This window comes from Pseudorasbora parva, chromosome 14 (genome assembly GCF_024679245.1).
Source record: "Pseudorasbora parva isolate DD20220531a chromosome 14, ASM2467924v1, whole genome shotgun sequence".
Lineage (NCBI taxonomy): Eukaryota > Metazoa > Chordata > Actinopteri > Cypriniformes > Gobionidae > Pseudorasbora > Pseudorasbora parva.
The window spans coordinates 21,542,881-21,560,815 of NC_090185.1; the positions used below are offsets into that span (position 1 = coordinate 21,542,881).

A 17,935-nucleotide genomic window follows, 5' to 3' on the forward strand; every position below is an offset into this window, starting at 1 on the left:
TTTTCTGTTTAAAAAAAATAAAACGACACGAAATGACACGTATAGCCTATGGGCAAAAACAATGGGATTTGTTTTTAACCAAACATTGTATAAAGATGATTCTCAACTATGTTATGAAAGTAAAAAATAAATTGATATAAATGGGTAGTCTCATTCAATACAATATCTAGACACTGTATCTAATTTGCATGTCAACTTGTTCGGTGTTCTTCGGGCAAAATGTTATATAAAAAAGTAGGCCCGTTTTCATAATAATCTAAAAAAATTCATAGAAATTGTCCTATTCACTCGTGTCTCCCAAAATGCCTGATGATCAGTGGACAGTGGAAATGAATTAGTCCTTTTTAGTCATATTTTGATTAGAAACCCCATAACATTTTCCTGAGATGTTGTCTTAAACAATTTGATCAGATTTAAATTAAGTCAGATTTAAATTATAATTATAAAACCACACCATATTTCCATATGAGTGCTAAATTTGAGCACTAAATAATATCAATCGTTTTTAAATACCGTCCTGGTGAAACCTCCAAACATGTATCTCTGTATATCTTAAAACTGTGACATGTATGGAGTAACATAAATTATCTAAAATATAATGTCCACTACAGAAGACAGAAGTCTATTCCTGGGTCAAAGAGATGTCTTTTGAGAAAATATTGTTCATTTTTAAAACGAATGAACTCATTAAATAAAGGGCGTAAATTCAACTAGATACGTTTTATTGCCCTTTCTTGACTGTACCCTGGATGCATTTCAAGTCTGATGTTTTTGTTTCCACTGGATTGCATATCTTTTGTACTATTAACAGGGATGAAGTATGACTGAAGCCCTTTTGGGATCAACCAATCGGTCAGCTAATAGATTGTTACCGCTTTGCATTACATTGCGAGTCGGGGGACAGCAGGACAGACTGTTCTTTTTCAGAACGACAGAGAGACAGCTGCACAGGTACGTGATCAGTAGGTAGTTACTCTCTCCTACTAGCACACTGTTTCAAGGCCTGATAAATAAAGGCAATAAATACATTACAAACATCTGCACAGGAAGCGTACAGGAGTACGCGTTTACGTCTACATTCCACTGGATGTTCCGAAGGCACATTTCAACAGTAGCCTGTTCTCTTGCTCCTCGGGAAAAGTGTGCTATGGCGCCTCCCAGTGGGAAAAACACGGTACTAACGCGATAACACATCTGACTGAAATGGGTTAGCTAGTTATGCAAGTGAATTCATTCTCAGGACTGTCCCTTGTAACTAAACACGATTACAAAAGAATAAGGTAAGATTCTTAAAAAAAAAAAGGTTGAGTAAGCTACATATATTATGCAAAGTAGCATGTTACAAGTGTCGGGGCCATGCACGCATATAGCCTATACGCCATATGCTTACTTTTGGCCCAGCGCTGTTTGCGTATTATTACGACTCAATATTTGCGTATACCCACTTGTATTGTTGATTGTGAATGAATTCTATGTTATGGGAAATGACTGCCTTGAGATTTTTTTAATGGCATTTTCTTTTCATATTCTCTCTCCGTGTAACGCGTAGTGTTTTTATAATGTTACCGGAAAGGGCTCTATTTCTTCTGTTCTATAAGCGCCACCTACTGACAGAGGGTGGATTTAAATTTTTATTCAGCCTATCAGCGGTTCTCGTTTGTGAAACTCAGATCAGATTTTGTAAAAAATGTTTACCAGATAAAGCTATGTTCAAACTTCAAACCAAATCCTTGAATAATCATTTTTTTAGGCAAGGCAAGTTTATTTGTATAACACATTTCATACAATGGCAATTCAAAGTGATATATATATATATATATATATATATATATATATATATATATATATATATATATATATATATATATATATATATATATATATATATATAATGATAGTTTTATGGTTTCCATTGAAGTAGGCTACCTGAAGAATCTTTTTAGATCAATTGTTCTCAACCAGGGGACCGTTGACTACTCGGCCCCAGTGAACTTCCAAAGGGAAAGTTTCTCCTCTAAAACCTTTTTTATTATTATATTAAAATAAATTACAATTAAAAAGCTGCAACCACTAAACATCTAGATATGATTCAAAACCGTAAAATGACATTAATCTTGGAAAATAATCAGGAAAAACATCAGCTAAGTTGAGCTCTGAAAATATGAAAACAAAGTTAAATTCAGAAGCTAACTAAAATTTTAATATTGGAAAATATTTCAGTTCAAAAACATACAACGATAATTTAAAATATTTCACCAAAAACACAAACTCGGGAATCTGAACATTTTATTTATTTTTTGCTTTGTTAATAAAGTTTGAACTGTAATGTGTTCTTTTTACATGTAGAAAACAATTTCTTTAAGAAACAGTCAAAAGGCACATTTTGTTTTTACAATATATACAATTGGATCTAAATTATAAATAGGCCTAAGAAAATGACAAAAGCATTCAATAAGAACACAGGAATAAAATGGTTCAAGATACAGTCAGTAGCATGTTTTTTCCATAGCAATAAATTACGTAAATGTCATATTGATATAAAAGCGAAGCCAATGAATCGAGATGTTTACAGTATTGAACATTCCCATGAAGGGCCATGAGCAAACAAACTTGGCAGCACTGGATCTCACACACACCAGACAGAAATTCATTTATGCTGTTTTAGTGCAAATCATACACAGAGCAAGTCGAATGGATTTCTAATTAGTAAAAGAGGTTAAATTCGACTTCATCCCACTTTCATGGTCTCATCGTATAGTGCTTTTGTTGCATAAGACGCTTTATTAGAACGCACAAAGGAAATTTAAGTTTCTCATTGGCCGTTTTTGGGGAGGCACTGAGAAAACAGACTTACTGGATACACTTGTAAGGTCAAAACTACTAAATATTATGGAACAATTAATCAAATGCTTGAATTTCATTCAATATAATGGGAAGTACACGTTGAAAATGTTTAACAAAGATTTGCTTATACACAAATAAGTTTCAAGTGCAAATATGGCTGAAAGAATTTCCCTAAGTGAAAAGAATAAAATAAGAAATTTGTGCATAGAATAAGCAATAAAGGATAAATAAATAATATTTGATGTGTCACTGACAGGATTTTACATACAAGAACCTTATCTTTACGCAGACTTTTTTTGATTTAAAGATATATACTGTATATATAACAAATCTTTAACTAATTGTTCATAAATTTCATCCTGAGATAGGGAGTGGTGTTAACATTGTAGAGCTATGAACTCTTGACGTTAATATTTGGGTTTCAGTCCGATATTGCAGTGAAAATATTTAAGAATGTATATCATTCAATTGTATAAAGAATGAAGATAAAATATTCAACCATCCAGTGCAGCAGTAAAGAACAAAGCAAAACTTGAATTGTTTGTCATTTTGTTTGTCTGCACAATTACAAATATCATTAACATAAATCAGAAAAATCCAAATGTCCCTTTGAAATTAAATACAAATAATCAAGTAATTCTTATAGACGTTACAAAGATTTAACGCATAACATTTTTAAAACGAATGAACTCATTAAATAAAGGGCGTAAATTCAACTAGATACGTTTTATTGCCCTTTCTTGACTGTACCCTGGATGCATTTCAAGTCTGATGTTTTTGTTTCCACTGGATTGCATATCTTTTGTACTATTAACAGGGATGAAGTATGACTGAAGCCCTTTTGGGATCAACCAATCGGTCAGCTAATAGATTGTTACCGCTTTGCATTACATTGCGAGTCGGGGGACAGCAGGACAGACTGTTCTTTTTCAGAACGACAGAGAGACAGCTGCACAGGTACGTGATCAGTAGGTAGTTACTCTCTCCTACTAGCACACTGTTTCAAGGCCTGATAAATAAAGGCAATAAATACATTACAAACATCTGCACAGGAAGCGTACAGGAGTACGCGTTTACGTCTACATTCCACTGGATGTTCCGAAGGCACATTTCAACAGTAGCCTGTTCTCTTGCTCCTCGGGAAAAGTGTTTTTTGTCTAACAGAAGCTCATCATGGAAATGTAAAGCTGATGATTGTCCGACGCAAAACAAAGCTTAAGCTCCTTGCCGAAGTGAACTTTGTGGTACGTCTTGCATATGTGAGGTTTCGGCCCACATGGAATCTTTGGCCAGAAAAATGATACTAGAGGGGGAAAAAAGATACTCGTGGCACCATTTAGAGTTCCTCACATTGGCAGAACCCTTTGAAGAACTTCTCAGGAATGCTCCATGAGGAACATACAAACAGATCCTTTAGTAACTCTTTGTAAAAGAACATTTTTGAGGCATTTAAAATATATATTAAACATCTGAGGCACATTCAAAGGGTTCCTCCAATGATCAACCAAAATTGTACCTTTAATATCTTTTCATTCCGATATACTCCATCTTAAGGGACTTCAGCGAAATATGCTGTACGATGTGGTACGATATTACCTATACGAACCTTAAATAATATTTAGACTTGAGAATTATTTTTGGTAAATACTCTTTAAAACCCCAGTGTATAAAATTCAGGATGTTTGAAAACTGGGATGCCCACCTTGATAACTACCCTGAAGTCCAGGCATGCCATTTCTAGACAAACTGTAGCGATCATACTCATGCTTGTGGGTCTGAGGCCAATGGTGGAGCGGGGTGCCGGCACTCGTCAGACTGCAGCCCTGAGTGTGTGCGTTTTCAGGTTACTCCGTCTGGAAGCGTCTCACTCGGGTTGTTGGAACTGAATGACGGACTGGCGTGGTTCTGTTCCACTTTGCAGCATGCTGTTCAAAGCTTCCCGTACGTTTAGAATGGCCTCGGAGCTGCAGTGGCTGTTTGGTAATGGGAGCATGAGCTGGTCTGAAGGGGCGAGGGAGACTTGCGACAGAGAGGAAGAAGATGAGGACGGCGTGAGCGTTGGAGTGAAGTTGGACATTGCAGAAGAGAGGGAACTTGACAAGACCATGGGTACCGACAAAGGAGCATCTGAGGAGGAAGAGGCAGGTTCATTTTGGCTAGGCGTTGTCATAAGTGAGGACAGGAACATGTCTAGCAGGTCAGTGTCCCGGTCTGAACTGTTTTCCTGTGCGGACTGGCTCTCCTGCTGCGGTTGCTGAATAAACGCTTCAAAGTTAAAGTCATCCACCGAAGGTTCGGGTGGCCCGGTGAGATCTTCTACACCCAGGTCAGTTTGAGTCCTAACTTGGGAGGAGGGAGAGGAACTGTGAACACTCAGGTCCAGGATTTCCCCCGAGGAGCCATTTAGAGAAGGAAACAAGTTGAATTGGATATAAGGGGTCGGTAAGCTGGCCAGACTGGGAGCTGGCAAAGACTGGGAGAAGTAATTTGACATGAACTCTTGATGCTGACGCTGCGCCATCAGCCTCTGATGTTCCTCAGCCTGACGCTGCTCTTGCGCTTGCTGCTCCTTCTCTCGGTTTCGCTGCTTCACCTCGGCATCCATCTTCTCTAACTCCTGACGCACCTTTAACACGCATGACTCCGGAATTTTTATACCTAGGTATATGAGAGAACAATGATTACAAGGTGCCGACTTCCTTTGAACGATTGCAATGGTGTCCTGTCCTTGCAGGGTTAGAACATACAACCTTTTGGTTATCAGCTCAAAGCATCACAAGCAAATCCTTAAGAAGAGTCAACAGGTAAACTCACCAACTTGTTTGTTGCTGTCTTTGGTCTTAAGGCGGACAATTTGGAGAATGCTGGATCTGGTGACATCAGCGACCACATCAGACACACGCTTCCACACACGGAGTAGAGCGCCGCACAACATGTGGTACTGACGCAAACGAGTGCCCATAATGCACTCCTGACCCTCCTCTATCTTCTTGCATCTCCCGTTCCTGCAGAAACATGCATACACGTTAGATTCTCTGCTCTCGGTTTGGGTAGTACCAAGTCAGAAGCTGAGTCTGTTCTTACCAGTTAGCATGGCTACATTTCTTGAAGGAGAAAGTGAACTGGTTTTCCCAGCTATCCTGTGCCTCTTCTGGTGGGACCTGAAGCAAGGATAGAAAACTTAACTCAGACAGTGTTGTAAACCCATAATGCTCGCTAGAGGGCAGCAGAGAAGTTTTTCACAGCAGCTCTACAAGTGTCACATACAGGAAGATCTCTTTTTTCCTATCATTTTACAGAATGTTACATGTATGGTGAACAGGTTGAACACACCTTGTGGTATTTTTGTTTAAGTTTATCAAGGCTTTCCATTTGGGCCTGCTTGCCAATGTTTGGTTTGTAGATGATCATGTTGTGCTCCCGGCTCTGCACAGCTAGCAGCACGCATGGGTAGTTACCTCTTAACTGCAAAAGAGACAGGCACAAACATGTTTATCCTCGGAGTCAACAACAGACAACTAAGGAAGAACTCTAATGACACTTTACTTCACCCCTGAACAGGAAGGCTCTTCCAAGGAACAATCTTTCCTGTGTTACTAAAAGGAAACTACATGCAAATTTGTAAAGGAGAATTGTTTTTCTCAGTGTCCAAATACTCACTTTGTGGGATAAGTAGAAGCCTTCATCCGGGTTGCTGAGAGCTTGGAACTTTTCGAGTGCCTCCAGCCATGTCATACCTCTATCTACACTTATCTGCGCAACAAAAACAGTTCTGTTAAGGATAATGTTTGTCAAACGTGTCCACAATGGTTGTACATGTGTCCAATATGTTCTGGCTATGGATCCAAAATCTATACAAAAGAGAAAGTTCACACAGGGTGGTTTACTCTTGCTCAAGGAAGTACTTAATACCTGGGAAACCAATCCCCATTGCGTAAGCTGTCAAAATAAACTCTGTATGCTCTTGGTGGAAGAGATAGCGTGTGTCATGCATGAAACTAATGTGCCTTAGGCATGTTTTCTAACTCAGCTGTTAAATATATGCTCTGTATGAGCCTCTACATTTAACACTTGGTGCATGTTCAACTTTCATGCACCCTTCTTAAAAACACGGACCTTATACAAGATAACTTGACCATCTTGAGGGTTTCCCGCAGTCAGAAACGTCTCCTTTCTCTCCTCATAGATCTGATCATTGCCTGGAGCCAGATCTGAGAGAAAGCAGATACTTGGTTGTCAACTAAGCAGATCAATGCACCTTAAATACCACATCACTAGAAGAAATGCTGCTTACCCAGTATTCCCATATCATAGCTGCCCTCTTTCTTGTCCTTTTCGATCAAGTAGTCGAAGTTGTCTGTAAAATACTGAAAGAGGGAGTTCTGTTTGTGCACCTCCAGGCCCAGTATCCGGTTGAGGAACTTGGTGATATTGCAGTCTGAAAAGAAGAGGAGTCACATGGTCAGGAGAAATACATGTATGTGTGCCTGTGAATATACGATATGACTCTAGGAGAAACCTCACCTTTTTCAATGTTGATGCCCAACCGTGATTGACTGCACAGCATGCCTACATCCCTCATACCCTGCTTCATGTCTAAGATAAGGAGGCATTGGTGGCTTTGGTGAGATCACTGTTCTAGCTGATCCACATCTTAAGAGAGTAATGCACAAATTTACCTCTGAAGAACATTGCGTCGCCACCAGGATAGTCCTTTGGAGGGGGTACCTTGCTTTCAATCTGGCCGAGGATGGTTTTGGTAATCTTATCTAGAGCTTTGGTGCCATACTGTGAAGAACAACCAAAATGGACCATAGTTTAGTCCATGACTTATTGGATTATTTTTTAACAGTGTCACTGTTCTATTTGAAACAATTACTCACTTTATTTTCGAAGTTGTATTTGCTCAGGTCTCTTGACTCTGTGGCCCTCCTGTCACCATGAGTCAGAGCTCCCTGTGAAAAGATTAGAAATGTAAGCATCAAAGGAGAGATTTAAATGTTTTAACATTTTACACACAGAGCATGTGACCAGTGTGGAATGGAAGTGGAAGTAAAAGTTGAAACTAGTGTTGTGCCCAAAGCCCTAAAGGGACAAATATATTTGAATGCTTTTGCAATCTCTCCCAACTATATTGTTGGGTAATTATATTGTATATAATTTGCGGGTATCATGGAGCTGTTATCAATATGCAAGGTATTGAAAGTACTTTAGAAAGCACACTTCGCTTTTATTTTATCACATATCATACGCTGTGTATAGGGAGGGGCAGTTATTTCTCCTTACTATCTTCACATGATAATTGAAATCTGATTTACTGTAATGTAACTGACTTCCACAGCAACCCTAAACATGTCCCTTTTGGGCCTCTGTAGAATGCGTTACCGAATTCAGATTTAGGCTTCGGGCACATCCCTAGTTTAAACAGCTCTTATTCCAATATTGCTCTATTAAAAGCATAACACACGAATAGCACATAATTCAAGAATTCACCACATTTAAAAACATAGTGTTTATGAACCATATGCAATCAGAAAATAATAGAAGTTAGCATGTCAGGGACGCACCAGGCTTTCCAGCCTCTTTGCCACAATAGATGCAAATCGTCGTTCGCCCGCCAGTTCAGAGATAAGAAATATATACTCTGGAGCATTGACCTGGTTGGAACGATGAGTGCGACCTGAAGAGCATAACGTGTTGTCAGTTAGTGGTTGTGGTATGGTTGCACTCTTTATAGGAAGAGGGTTTTGATAACAAGGTCAGAGGTAGGTAGACATGAGTTAACGCTTCTTACCAAACTGCTGGATGGCCCTGTCCGCACTCCAAGGAAGCTCCAGGGTCATGTGAACCCTTCGACACTGGTTCTTCACCCTTCTGTCAGCCTGAAGTGAGATCCCTGAACTGGCCGCTTCTGATATGATGGCTACCAGCTGAAGGGTGTAAGGTGAAATGTTTTACTGGTTCACAAAAGGAATCTAAAGGTAGCAGATTTCCTTGTTGACACTTGATCTCACCTTCTCTCCATTCATGAAGCGATCTTTCTCTTTGATGTTAATTTGGTCGATGGTGTGGCCCTGCTCAGCGCGAGACTCGTATTGAACTGTGCCGTCAGGTCGTCGCACCACTCTGCCTTTACGTCCCGTCATCTGGGCACATACACAAATCATGTTTAGCTCTTTAATACAACCTTGTTTTGTTTTTGAGGTATTGCCCTCCTTGGAGCACTAGAACAAATACATAGATAATAACCTCTGATACTTTTTCTGGACCTCCAAATTTATCAATGAGCTCATCCAGTGTGTTGAGAGGTAGTTCTTTTCCCAGCTCAGCGATCTTGTTGAGAAGCCCTTGTTTCATCTCCTCCAAGCGTGCTAAGGAACGATGAGGGCAAAAAACGATTGCTTATGCTTACATTAAAGGTGCTGACTTAAAAATCATTGAGATAAATGGATATAATATGATTTTGTCAATAAAATACACATTCAACATACCCATTTGATAGCTACTTTGATCAACAAATATGACATCGTCAGTGTTGTCTTGGACCGAGTCAGGTGATGAGTTGGAGTCACTGTCCAAGACGTCAGACTCTGTGCTGCTGTCATCACTGATGTTGATAACTCCAGCTACATCATTGCAGTGTCGGGGTTGCTTTGTCTGTCTACCCCGTGGCTTACCTGCAGAAGAACGTTCAATCAAACCATGAGGCAGAAAGCAAAGATGATGGGGCAACGTATGGACAACTTTTCTGGTGTGTGACAACTCACGTTTTCTCTTGTTCCCTGCTACTTTTTCCCTCCTCTGCTTCTCTGACGGAAAGTGTTTGAGGACAAGGGACTGAAACACACCTCTGAGGAACACACAAACACGTTACCGTGTTAAGGCATAAAAGGTGTTTTTGTGTAATTGCCAACAGCTTAAAGGGGTACTCCACCACTTTTTCATATTAAACTATGTTATTCCCTTAACTAAGGGGAGTTGATACATACCTCTCTTGTCTCAGTGCGTGCACTTAATCGCTCTGACGTACGGTGCCGATCTCATAGCATTTAGCTAAGTTAAGCTAAGTGCTATCAAAATTAAGTGCACACACTGAGACAAGAGAGGTATGTATCAACTCATCTTAGTTAAGGGAATAACATAGTTTAATATGAAAACGCGGTGGAGTAAGGAAGTGGTTCATACCAAACAGCACTTACTCATAGGTTTCAGAATGATACATGGACTATGAGATAACCACACAAATATTGAGAAACCTTATCATTGTGAAACTGCAAGAGCACTACTCTGGAAAGAAGTAGTCATAAGGTGGCTGTATATTTTATAAAGGTTTAAATGTCCAGAGTTTACATACTCGGCAGCAGACACAAATCTGTCCAAACGTCCGTCGTTTTCGTCGAGGACTTCTCTGGTTCGAGCCTCACCTGTTGACTGCAGTCCTATCACAACACACTAGAGAGAAGAAAAAAAGAGTGTAAAATGGCACAAAAAATCTTTCATTAGGAAGAGTTTAAGCTCTCTAATATGACTGACCTTTCCTGCTTCCAACTCCTTTTTGGCCAGTTCCACCAGGCAGCGCACCTTGGCGGCGATGCAGAGGTATTTAAAGAAACGCTGGTGGGATGACCAAAACTGGCCCCATAAGGACTTCCTGGAACTCATGCTGAGCTCGTCAGCAGCCTGCATGAACACGGCCAAAGCTTCTGCCCACTGCAGAAAAGATTGTGTCAGATATGCATACACAGCAGAGTGACCCATTTTACAGACCAATTCAGATACTTGATTTGCTGTACTAGATTTAAAAGTTAGGGGTCCGCTCAAAAATAACAATTCGGTCATCATTTACTCACACTCACGTTGCTTCAAAACCATTTATCCTGACCACTCTTTTTCACATAATGAAAGGGAATAGGGACTGAAGATATCAAGCGCCAATATTAAAATAAATGCACTTCAAAAGTATGGTAAAAGTGGGTTATGTGGCATATTAAAATTGCATTGTATTTAGTGTCTTCTGAAGCCATTTGACAGTTTTGTGTGATGAACAGACTGAAATTTAGCCGTTGTTCATTGAAAATCTTGCTTTAGGTCGGTAATTTCAGGGGAGGATTATCAGTAAATGGATACATTTTCAACTTAATAATTGTATTGTATGGATTCAGAAGGTTTGGGATATCTGTGCATAGATCTGCAAATTTTAATACTTTTAATTTAGCAAGGATGCATTAAATTGAAACAAAGTGGGTGTCAAGACAGTTATGTTACAAATGATTTCTATTTCAAATAAATGCTGTTCATTTGAACTTTCTATTTTACCAAAGAATCCTAAAAAATGCAACACAGAATTTCTATACGATTTTTATTACAGGTTTTCTTGTAACTCACAAGTTTAGCAGCTTTGTTGTACACAAGTTTGAAATCATCATCCAAGCTGATTTCTTCTATTCGGAATGAGACTCCGGAGAAGCTGAGTTGGCGTGCAATGTACATCCCGCTGACCTTCATATCCATAGCAACGATCTCCATGGCCCCCACGCCCCTATAAATGAAGAGTATGTTCAGATTACACATAGAAAAAATATCCATTTTCATATTTGCAAGCAACAAGTGATCCTATACAAACCTCTTCTCAATGTTGTGGAGGAAGTCGTCGAAGGTTTTGAAGGGGGTTCCTTCTCCCCAAATTCCCAGACGGCTCATGTAGATCATGTTTTTTGGCTCTGAGGCACCTGAGGAACACAGAGTCCTTCACTTTAAACCTTTGGCAAAATATGGGGTACTACAAGTGTTCTACAGTGCAGAAACTAACCTGTGGCACTGGCGTACACCACTCTGGCCAACGGCAACTTGTTCTGCAGATCCAGCACGGCCTTGCCCATCTTTGTGGACGTTGCATTTTTGGCTTTGTGGCATTCATCAAATATAATCTACAGTTTGCTTTTGGTCAAGGGTAAAGCCAACTGTAATGTCCACCTTCATTTTTTGAAGAGAATTGTTTAAAAAACAATCTGGGGTGAAACAGACCCCCACTGATAACTTGAAAGAAAATAAAACAATTTTACTAAATGTATTTGAACAGTTATATGTATATATATATATATATAAGGGTTTTCACAAAATGCATGGTTCGATACGATACGATACGATACGATACGATACACTGGTGTCACGTTTCGGTTCGGTACGTTTTAGATACAGCAAAAATAATTTTTTTTGCAGATAAGTTTCCTTTTTTATGTTTTATTTATTAAAACTAACAAAGTATGATTTTTTTTTTTTTACATTGAACAATGATGGAGCAATAGTTTACCCATCTTCTATGTAGTTACAGAATTAGTTACATTAGCTCTCTGCAACTTCCACACTTCCACTGCTTCTGCCATCTCTTTGGCCAAATCCTTACTTGTATGACTCTCAAAGGGGCATGTCTGAAGAACGTGGCTGTTCAGCTCCCATTCATTGGTAATGTAATGTGCCAATACAGTCAGGTAGCTTTGTGTAGCCCTTGACGTCCAGCCGTCTGTTGTCAGTGCAAACGCTGTTGCTTTGGCCAATTGGTTCTCTATTTAGGTTTTGTTTTTGGTACAAAGCAGGAATTACAGTCTGGCTGAAATGGGCTCATAAAGGAATATTGTAACGGGGCTAATATACTTTAAGCATGTTCTTAAAACCTGCGTTTTACACTACAGAGTAAGGTCTCATATCTGTGGCTATAAATGTACCAATCGCCGTGGTGATGTCTTTTTTTCCGTCTTGTTTTATTCATTTTATCGTCTTGTTTGTCAGCATAAATGAGTTGACATGTTTGAATTATTCCCACTGCTGTACCCTATTGTCATGTAGCAAATGCGACATACCATTGTTTTTTTATCCACCACTCTCTTGCCCTCACTATCATAGCTTACAGGGAATCCAAAGTGCAACCAAACACCAGACCTGTTGGTTATTGGCGGATCTTCTATTTCTAGTCTGTTAAACGCATTAGCCATTTTGCAACGAGCATTCAGCGCGTACTGAGCGAGCGAGCGAGCGCCTGAGTAACCTAACATAAAAATATTTGGTGTTTTTTTCTTCGGGGGTGTCAGGGGCGTTGCCTGTTATGTCATTTTGGTTATTAAGCTACCTTGTTGAACGCATAACATTATATTTCACACACTTATTTTTTTATCAAATGCAATTAATTAGTCCAAGAACCGTTCGGTACATAATGAACATAATAATTCGGTACATAATTTATAGAACCGAACGCCTCGTACCGAACGGTTCAATACAAATACGCGTATCATTACACCCCTAATATATACACCATAGATTGCATATTTTTATAAGTATAATATTTTAGAGTGAAAATGTATATTATTTAATTTTTAATAATGCTTTTATTTTGCTAAGCATTGTAAGCAACAAAACAAAATCCCACAAAACCTATTTTATGCATATAACTCTATAGAGGGTGAAGGATACAACTCCATCAAAACCTGACCCACACCAGTCTAGGATCTGCTTTAGACGTGTTCGGTGTTGGCCGCCTGCCTGACTCTCCCCAATCAGTGCTGAGTAGGTCGCAAACAGGACGCCTTCTGAGGTAGCTGTGTCTCCGTACTTTATCTGTATGGAAAACAGTTACAGTTAGACAAATCAAGCAGAGCTACGGGGAAAGTCTGTGAGAATGAGCTACACTGGAAACGTGATCTCCATTATCAGGGCTGCCATATTGAGCAGGGCAGTAATAGTGACCTTATTCAAGGCATGCACTTGTATATTGGGTGCATTGATGTCTTGGAGATCTCTCTCTGCGTCATATTTCAGGTCATTGGAGACGCTGAACCTGGAGGAGAGATGAGAAGGATGAGGCAGCTGATCCAGAGTCTGGGTTTGATGTGGAAGAGTCAGTGGTGCGGGTTTTATAGAGCTTGATGTTGCTGGCGATCTCTTACCATAGTGCTTTTTTTCTATCCTTTAAGTAGTTTTCTAAAATGATGCCAGCCACTGTGCGGCCTTTGCCCACTCCGGCGCCGTCTCCAATGAGGAAGCCGGCTCGCTGGTTGTTCTGTAGAATCACTTCATGTTGCTGTAGAGTGTCATAAAGAAGAATATATTAATGGCCTGTTTGTATATGACGAGCTGAATTTATGATGGCTTTATGATGGAACTGCAGAGGGGTTTGTGAGAAACTGAAAGGCCAATGATGAACTGAATGACACTGTGTAACTTTTAAAACATAGTATAAAATTAAAAGAATAATAAAAAATGAATATTTAGCTGATAGTATAAAAATAATTAAATACATTTGTTTTAATTAAATTAATTGCAAATTATTAACATTTGAAGATGATTGAACTCATTATATTTGACATGAAATAAAGTCTCAGGGGGTAGTTCATAGTAAATCATTTTGGTCATAAAAAATTTTATTGACAAAAAAGGTTGGGAAGCCAAGGTTGTACATTCAAGAATTTTGTAGGATTTTATAAAATTGTTTATAAATAGCTTCAAAATAAAACAAAAAATTAAAATTAAATAAAGCAAACAAAAATAAATAATGCAGGATCTAACCAATTTAAAATAGTTTGTAAATAGCTTCAAATTTAAACAATAAATGAAATTGGGTTTTAGATATGTGGACTCTATGTCCGTTTTTTTCCTTTAAATATGTTGCTGTGCATGTTGTTTAAAAGAGGCAAAATTGCGCATGTCGTGGGAAATGAAAGGCAAAGTTTGTTTGGGTGTACCTGGCAGGCGTAGATAATGGCCTCCAGCTGCAAAGCAGAGAGCAGGCCGCCATTTATTGTGGTCTCTGGGATGGACAGGGTGTACGTGATATCTGGAGGAGGTACGCTAGATAAAGTGTTGGTTTCAACCACTCGGTCTGGGTGGGATATTCCTATCTTGGCTGAGGAAACAGAGAGCAATGAATCTTTTGGTATGACATTTATAACCAGAAAAAAGTGTTTAAAAAAAAGACAAAAGCCAACGCTCACATTTAGAGGGCCTGTAGTCTGCATAGGTGTCAACATGGCCCAGCTCTTCGGCCTCCTCCACCTCCACTTCCTCTTCCTCTTCTTGCTGTGTTTGGGGTCTCTGTGTAAATTTGTAAAACAGAAAGAGAAACAAAGACTTAATTTGGTGTTTGACTGACTTAACTTACAAAGATAAAATCTAACTTTTAGGTTTTTATAAAAAAATATAATTTTATTTGTATTATTCAATATTTATTTAATTAAATTTTTAATATTTAAAAGTATAATTTAAATGTATTTTATTATCATAAAACATTAATAACAACAATATATATGAACAATATATTTTTAGAATTTAATCACAATTCAAAATTTTATTTAAAGGGATATTTCACCCAAAAATGACAATTCTGTCATCATTTACTCACCCTCAAGTTGTTCCAAACCGGTATTTCTTTGTTCTGTTGAAAACAAAAGACATTTGGAAGAATATGGGAACTAGACAGTTGATGGGCCCTAATTGACTTCCATAGTAGGGAAGTAGAAAATAATTTGGAAGTCAATGGGGTCCATCAACTGTTTGGTTACTGACATTCTTCAAAATATCTTTTGTGTTCTACAGAAGAAAGAAATACCAGTTTGGAACAACTTAAGGGTGAGGAAATGATGACAGAGTTTTCATTTTTGGGTAAACTATCCCGTTAAGAACAGTTACTTGAGAATTACCTGATGACCTCCTATAGGTGGTGTGTTAATGATAGCTGTGATATCCTCCAAAGAGTTGAAACCTTGAAACCTGTTAGAATTCACCTGACGAGGAACAAGAAAAACAAAAAGTTAGAAAGGAAAGCATTTAAAGCCAACACAAAGATCACATGCTTTACTATCAGAGTGGGAACAAATGTTTAGTTTGTGGGTGTGTCGCTCACAGGTGTGGTTTCTGGTACTATACTAACAATAATTCAATCAACACAAATGCCACTGATAAACCATCAGTTAAGTTTAACGTCAGCATTTGTGAGTGTATTTACGGTCAGGAATTAGCCTTACCTCTTGAACTGATGCTGGTGTTTTGATGTCCCATATTGTGGGTACATTGGTTGTCAAGTCAGTATTGATGATGTTATTAAAGGTGTATCCGGATAAGGAGTCGTTTGTAGGGGAGAAGATTGGCAGATCATCTAGACAAGGGAGGTCCTAAGAAAAATAAAAAACAAGAACAATTTACCTATCACTGTTTAATTGCCCACCTTTTCCAAAGTAACGCAAAAGATTCATGGAAACTAAAGGTGCTGTCTTTCCATTGTCAAAATTGATAGCGATGTATGAAGTCATTTTTCAAACAAAGCTGTTTTTTACAGTATTTTACATGACCAACTTAAACATGAGCGCAGTCTGTGGTTAAATGTGTTTGTCCTGATGCAAAACTCCCAATCACATGGATTCCTATTGGAATGACTTCGCCTACAAAACTTTACCGAGCCACGGTAAACGTGAACAAACCTTAAGCATGACCTTACGAAACGCATTCAAATATCTGTCTTTGAAACATACATTAATACTAAGTAATCAAGTGGTGGAGACTGTGGGACATTCAAAACAAATTATGCAGTCTAAAAGTCCCTAATATACTTAAAGCGAAATCGAAGAACGAGCTGATGTGACGGCATTTCGAACAAAATCAGGCCAAAGCGAACTTCGTTTAAAGTTCGGTTTGGGAGTTTTGGGAGAGCGAAACAGTTTGCCAAAGCGGACTTTACCGGAAAAGTTTGCTTTTCACATGGAAATATTTTTTTGTTACTTTCTCCTGTTCGAGGTCAGACGTCCACGAGTGAAAACATGAACACACTGGAGAGCTGCTTTACAGTAGAAAATTAGGTTGCACTTCTGACAAAACGAGACATTGACCATGTTTTTCATCTTTAATATGGTAAAGCTGCTTGATTTTGACATGACTAGAGTGCAAACATATCTGCGTTGCTATAATCAGATGATTTATTAATAAAATGCTTGCTGTTTTCTCAATTTTGTTGTGTGTTCACTTTGTTATTGAGAGGAATGCAAGCACATATTCACATATTCATCTAAACGTTGCTCTCAGAAGTGTGGGATGTTCGCTAACGGTATATCGCTGCTCACGTATTTTAAACTTTGTCTTACCTCTAAACGAAGAATGAAAAAGAACTTCGCTGTGAGTATATCAGGTACTTAAAATGCATAATCTATCCGCTTTTGGCATAAAGAACCATATGCTTCAGATCAGGGTTAAAGATGTCCAAGAGATATATATGCACAGTAAATACACCTTAAACCACTAAACCCGCAATCTAGTTAACAGGAAGTGTATAAGCAGGTGAAGTGCAGAGATGATAGGTCATAGGCAACACTACAGCATTATGATTTGGATATGGTTTTAAAGGACATTGCACTCAGCTAATCAGAGGTTTTTGTAGAAAAATCATGGTTACACGCTAGTGGAATGTTTGAGAGATCTTAAGGGGCCTGAAATGCTCTCCGTACAGCCAAGATTTTCCAAGAACTCTTCACTGTTCGAGGAAAACCAGCAAATGGTAAACAACTAGGAACTGGAGGGTGGCCAGCGGCCGTGGTATTTCATCCATTTCATTAATGGGAACAATTTCTCAATGTTAAGGAAAAAAGCAAGTTAGACTAAAGTAGACACCAAAATAAGCATTTTACAATCAAAAATACTTTCATATTCAGGGTTGTGCTAGAGCAGTCTTAAAGTATATCTCAATGATTTTTCTCTTTACAGTATTGTATTGATACTTTAGCAGGGTTACTGCAGGTTTTATGAATGTAAATTGAAGAACTTTTTAAGATAATTTACAGGAAATGTAAGGAATAAATCCCTAATATGACATGACACATCAATATGTTCTCTAAATGTAAATGTCTAAGCACACAATGAGTTATATTAGTGACACTTCACTTAGAGTTTGAAATAAATCTTGGGAAATATTAAAACAAGAAATTAATGAATTAATAAAACTAGAAATTAATTAAGTAAGTAATTTTCAAACACAATTACAGATATTTCTTCTATTATAAGCAAAAACTCACTTAATTGTGACCAATTTCTCGGAAAACAAGACTTAATCTCTTCATTT

The 17,935-nt window shown here is 38.4% G+C and overlaps 1 protein-coding gene across 1 annotated transcript in view; it reads right to left on the reverse strand.

Moving 5' to 3' along the window:
* Nucleotides 1-2,269: 2,269 nt before the first annotated feature.
* sbno2b (strawberry notch homolog 2b) overlaps nt 2,270-17,935 on the reverse strand; it is a 58,947-nt gene continuing 43,281 nt past the window's right edge. The window contains exons 5-32 of the mRNA XM_067415878.1: nt 15,855-16,001; nt 15,531-15,614; nt 14,826-14,925; nt 14,577-14,737; nt 13,782-13,915; nt 13,582-13,672; nt 13,309-13,452; nt 11,654-11,771; nt 11,468-11,573; nt 11,230-11,383; nt 10,378-10,554; nt 10,199-10,296; nt 9,612-9,694; nt 9,336-9,521; nt 9,094-9,215; nt 8,859-8,990; nt 8,639-8,774; nt 8,412-8,524; nt 7,728-7,799; nt 7,524-7,632; nt 7,369-7,440; nt 7,139-7,282; nt 6,961-7,055; nt 6,505-6,597; nt 6,178-6,309; nt 5,929-6,005; nt 5,659-5,849; nt 2,270-5,502 (exon numbers count right to left, since the gene is read on the reverse strand). Coding sequence (XP_067271979.1) covers nt 4,709-5,502; nt 5,659-5,849; nt 5,929-6,005; nt 6,178-6,309; nt 6,505-6,597; nt 6,961-7,055; nt 7,139-7,282; nt 7,369-7,440; nt 7,524-7,632; nt 7,728-7,799; nt 8,412-8,524; nt 8,639-8,774; nt 8,859-8,990; nt 9,094-9,215; nt 9,336-9,521; nt 9,612-9,694; nt 10,199-10,296; nt 10,378-10,554; nt 11,230-11,383; nt 11,468-11,573; nt 11,654-11,771; nt 13,309-13,452; nt 13,582-13,672; nt 13,782-13,915; nt 14,577-14,737; nt 14,826-14,925; nt 15,531-15,614; nt 15,855-16,001 — 4,065 coding nt within the window. The 3' untranslated portion in view covers nt 2,270-4,708. The remainder of the gene's footprint in view (nt 5,503-5,658; nt 5,850-5,928; nt 6,006-6,177; nt 6,310-6,504; nt 6,598-6,960; nt 7,056-7,138; nt 7,283-7,368; nt 7,441-7,523; nt 7,633-7,727; nt 7,800-8,411; nt 8,525-8,638; nt 8,775-8,858; nt 8,991-9,093; nt 9,216-9,335; nt 9,522-9,611; nt 9,695-10,198; nt 10,297-10,377; nt 10,555-11,229; nt 11,384-11,467; nt 11,574-11,653; nt 11,772-13,308; nt 13,453-13,581; nt 13,673-13,781; nt 13,916-14,576; nt 14,738-14,825; nt 14,926-15,530; nt 15,615-15,854; nt 16,002-17,935) is intronic.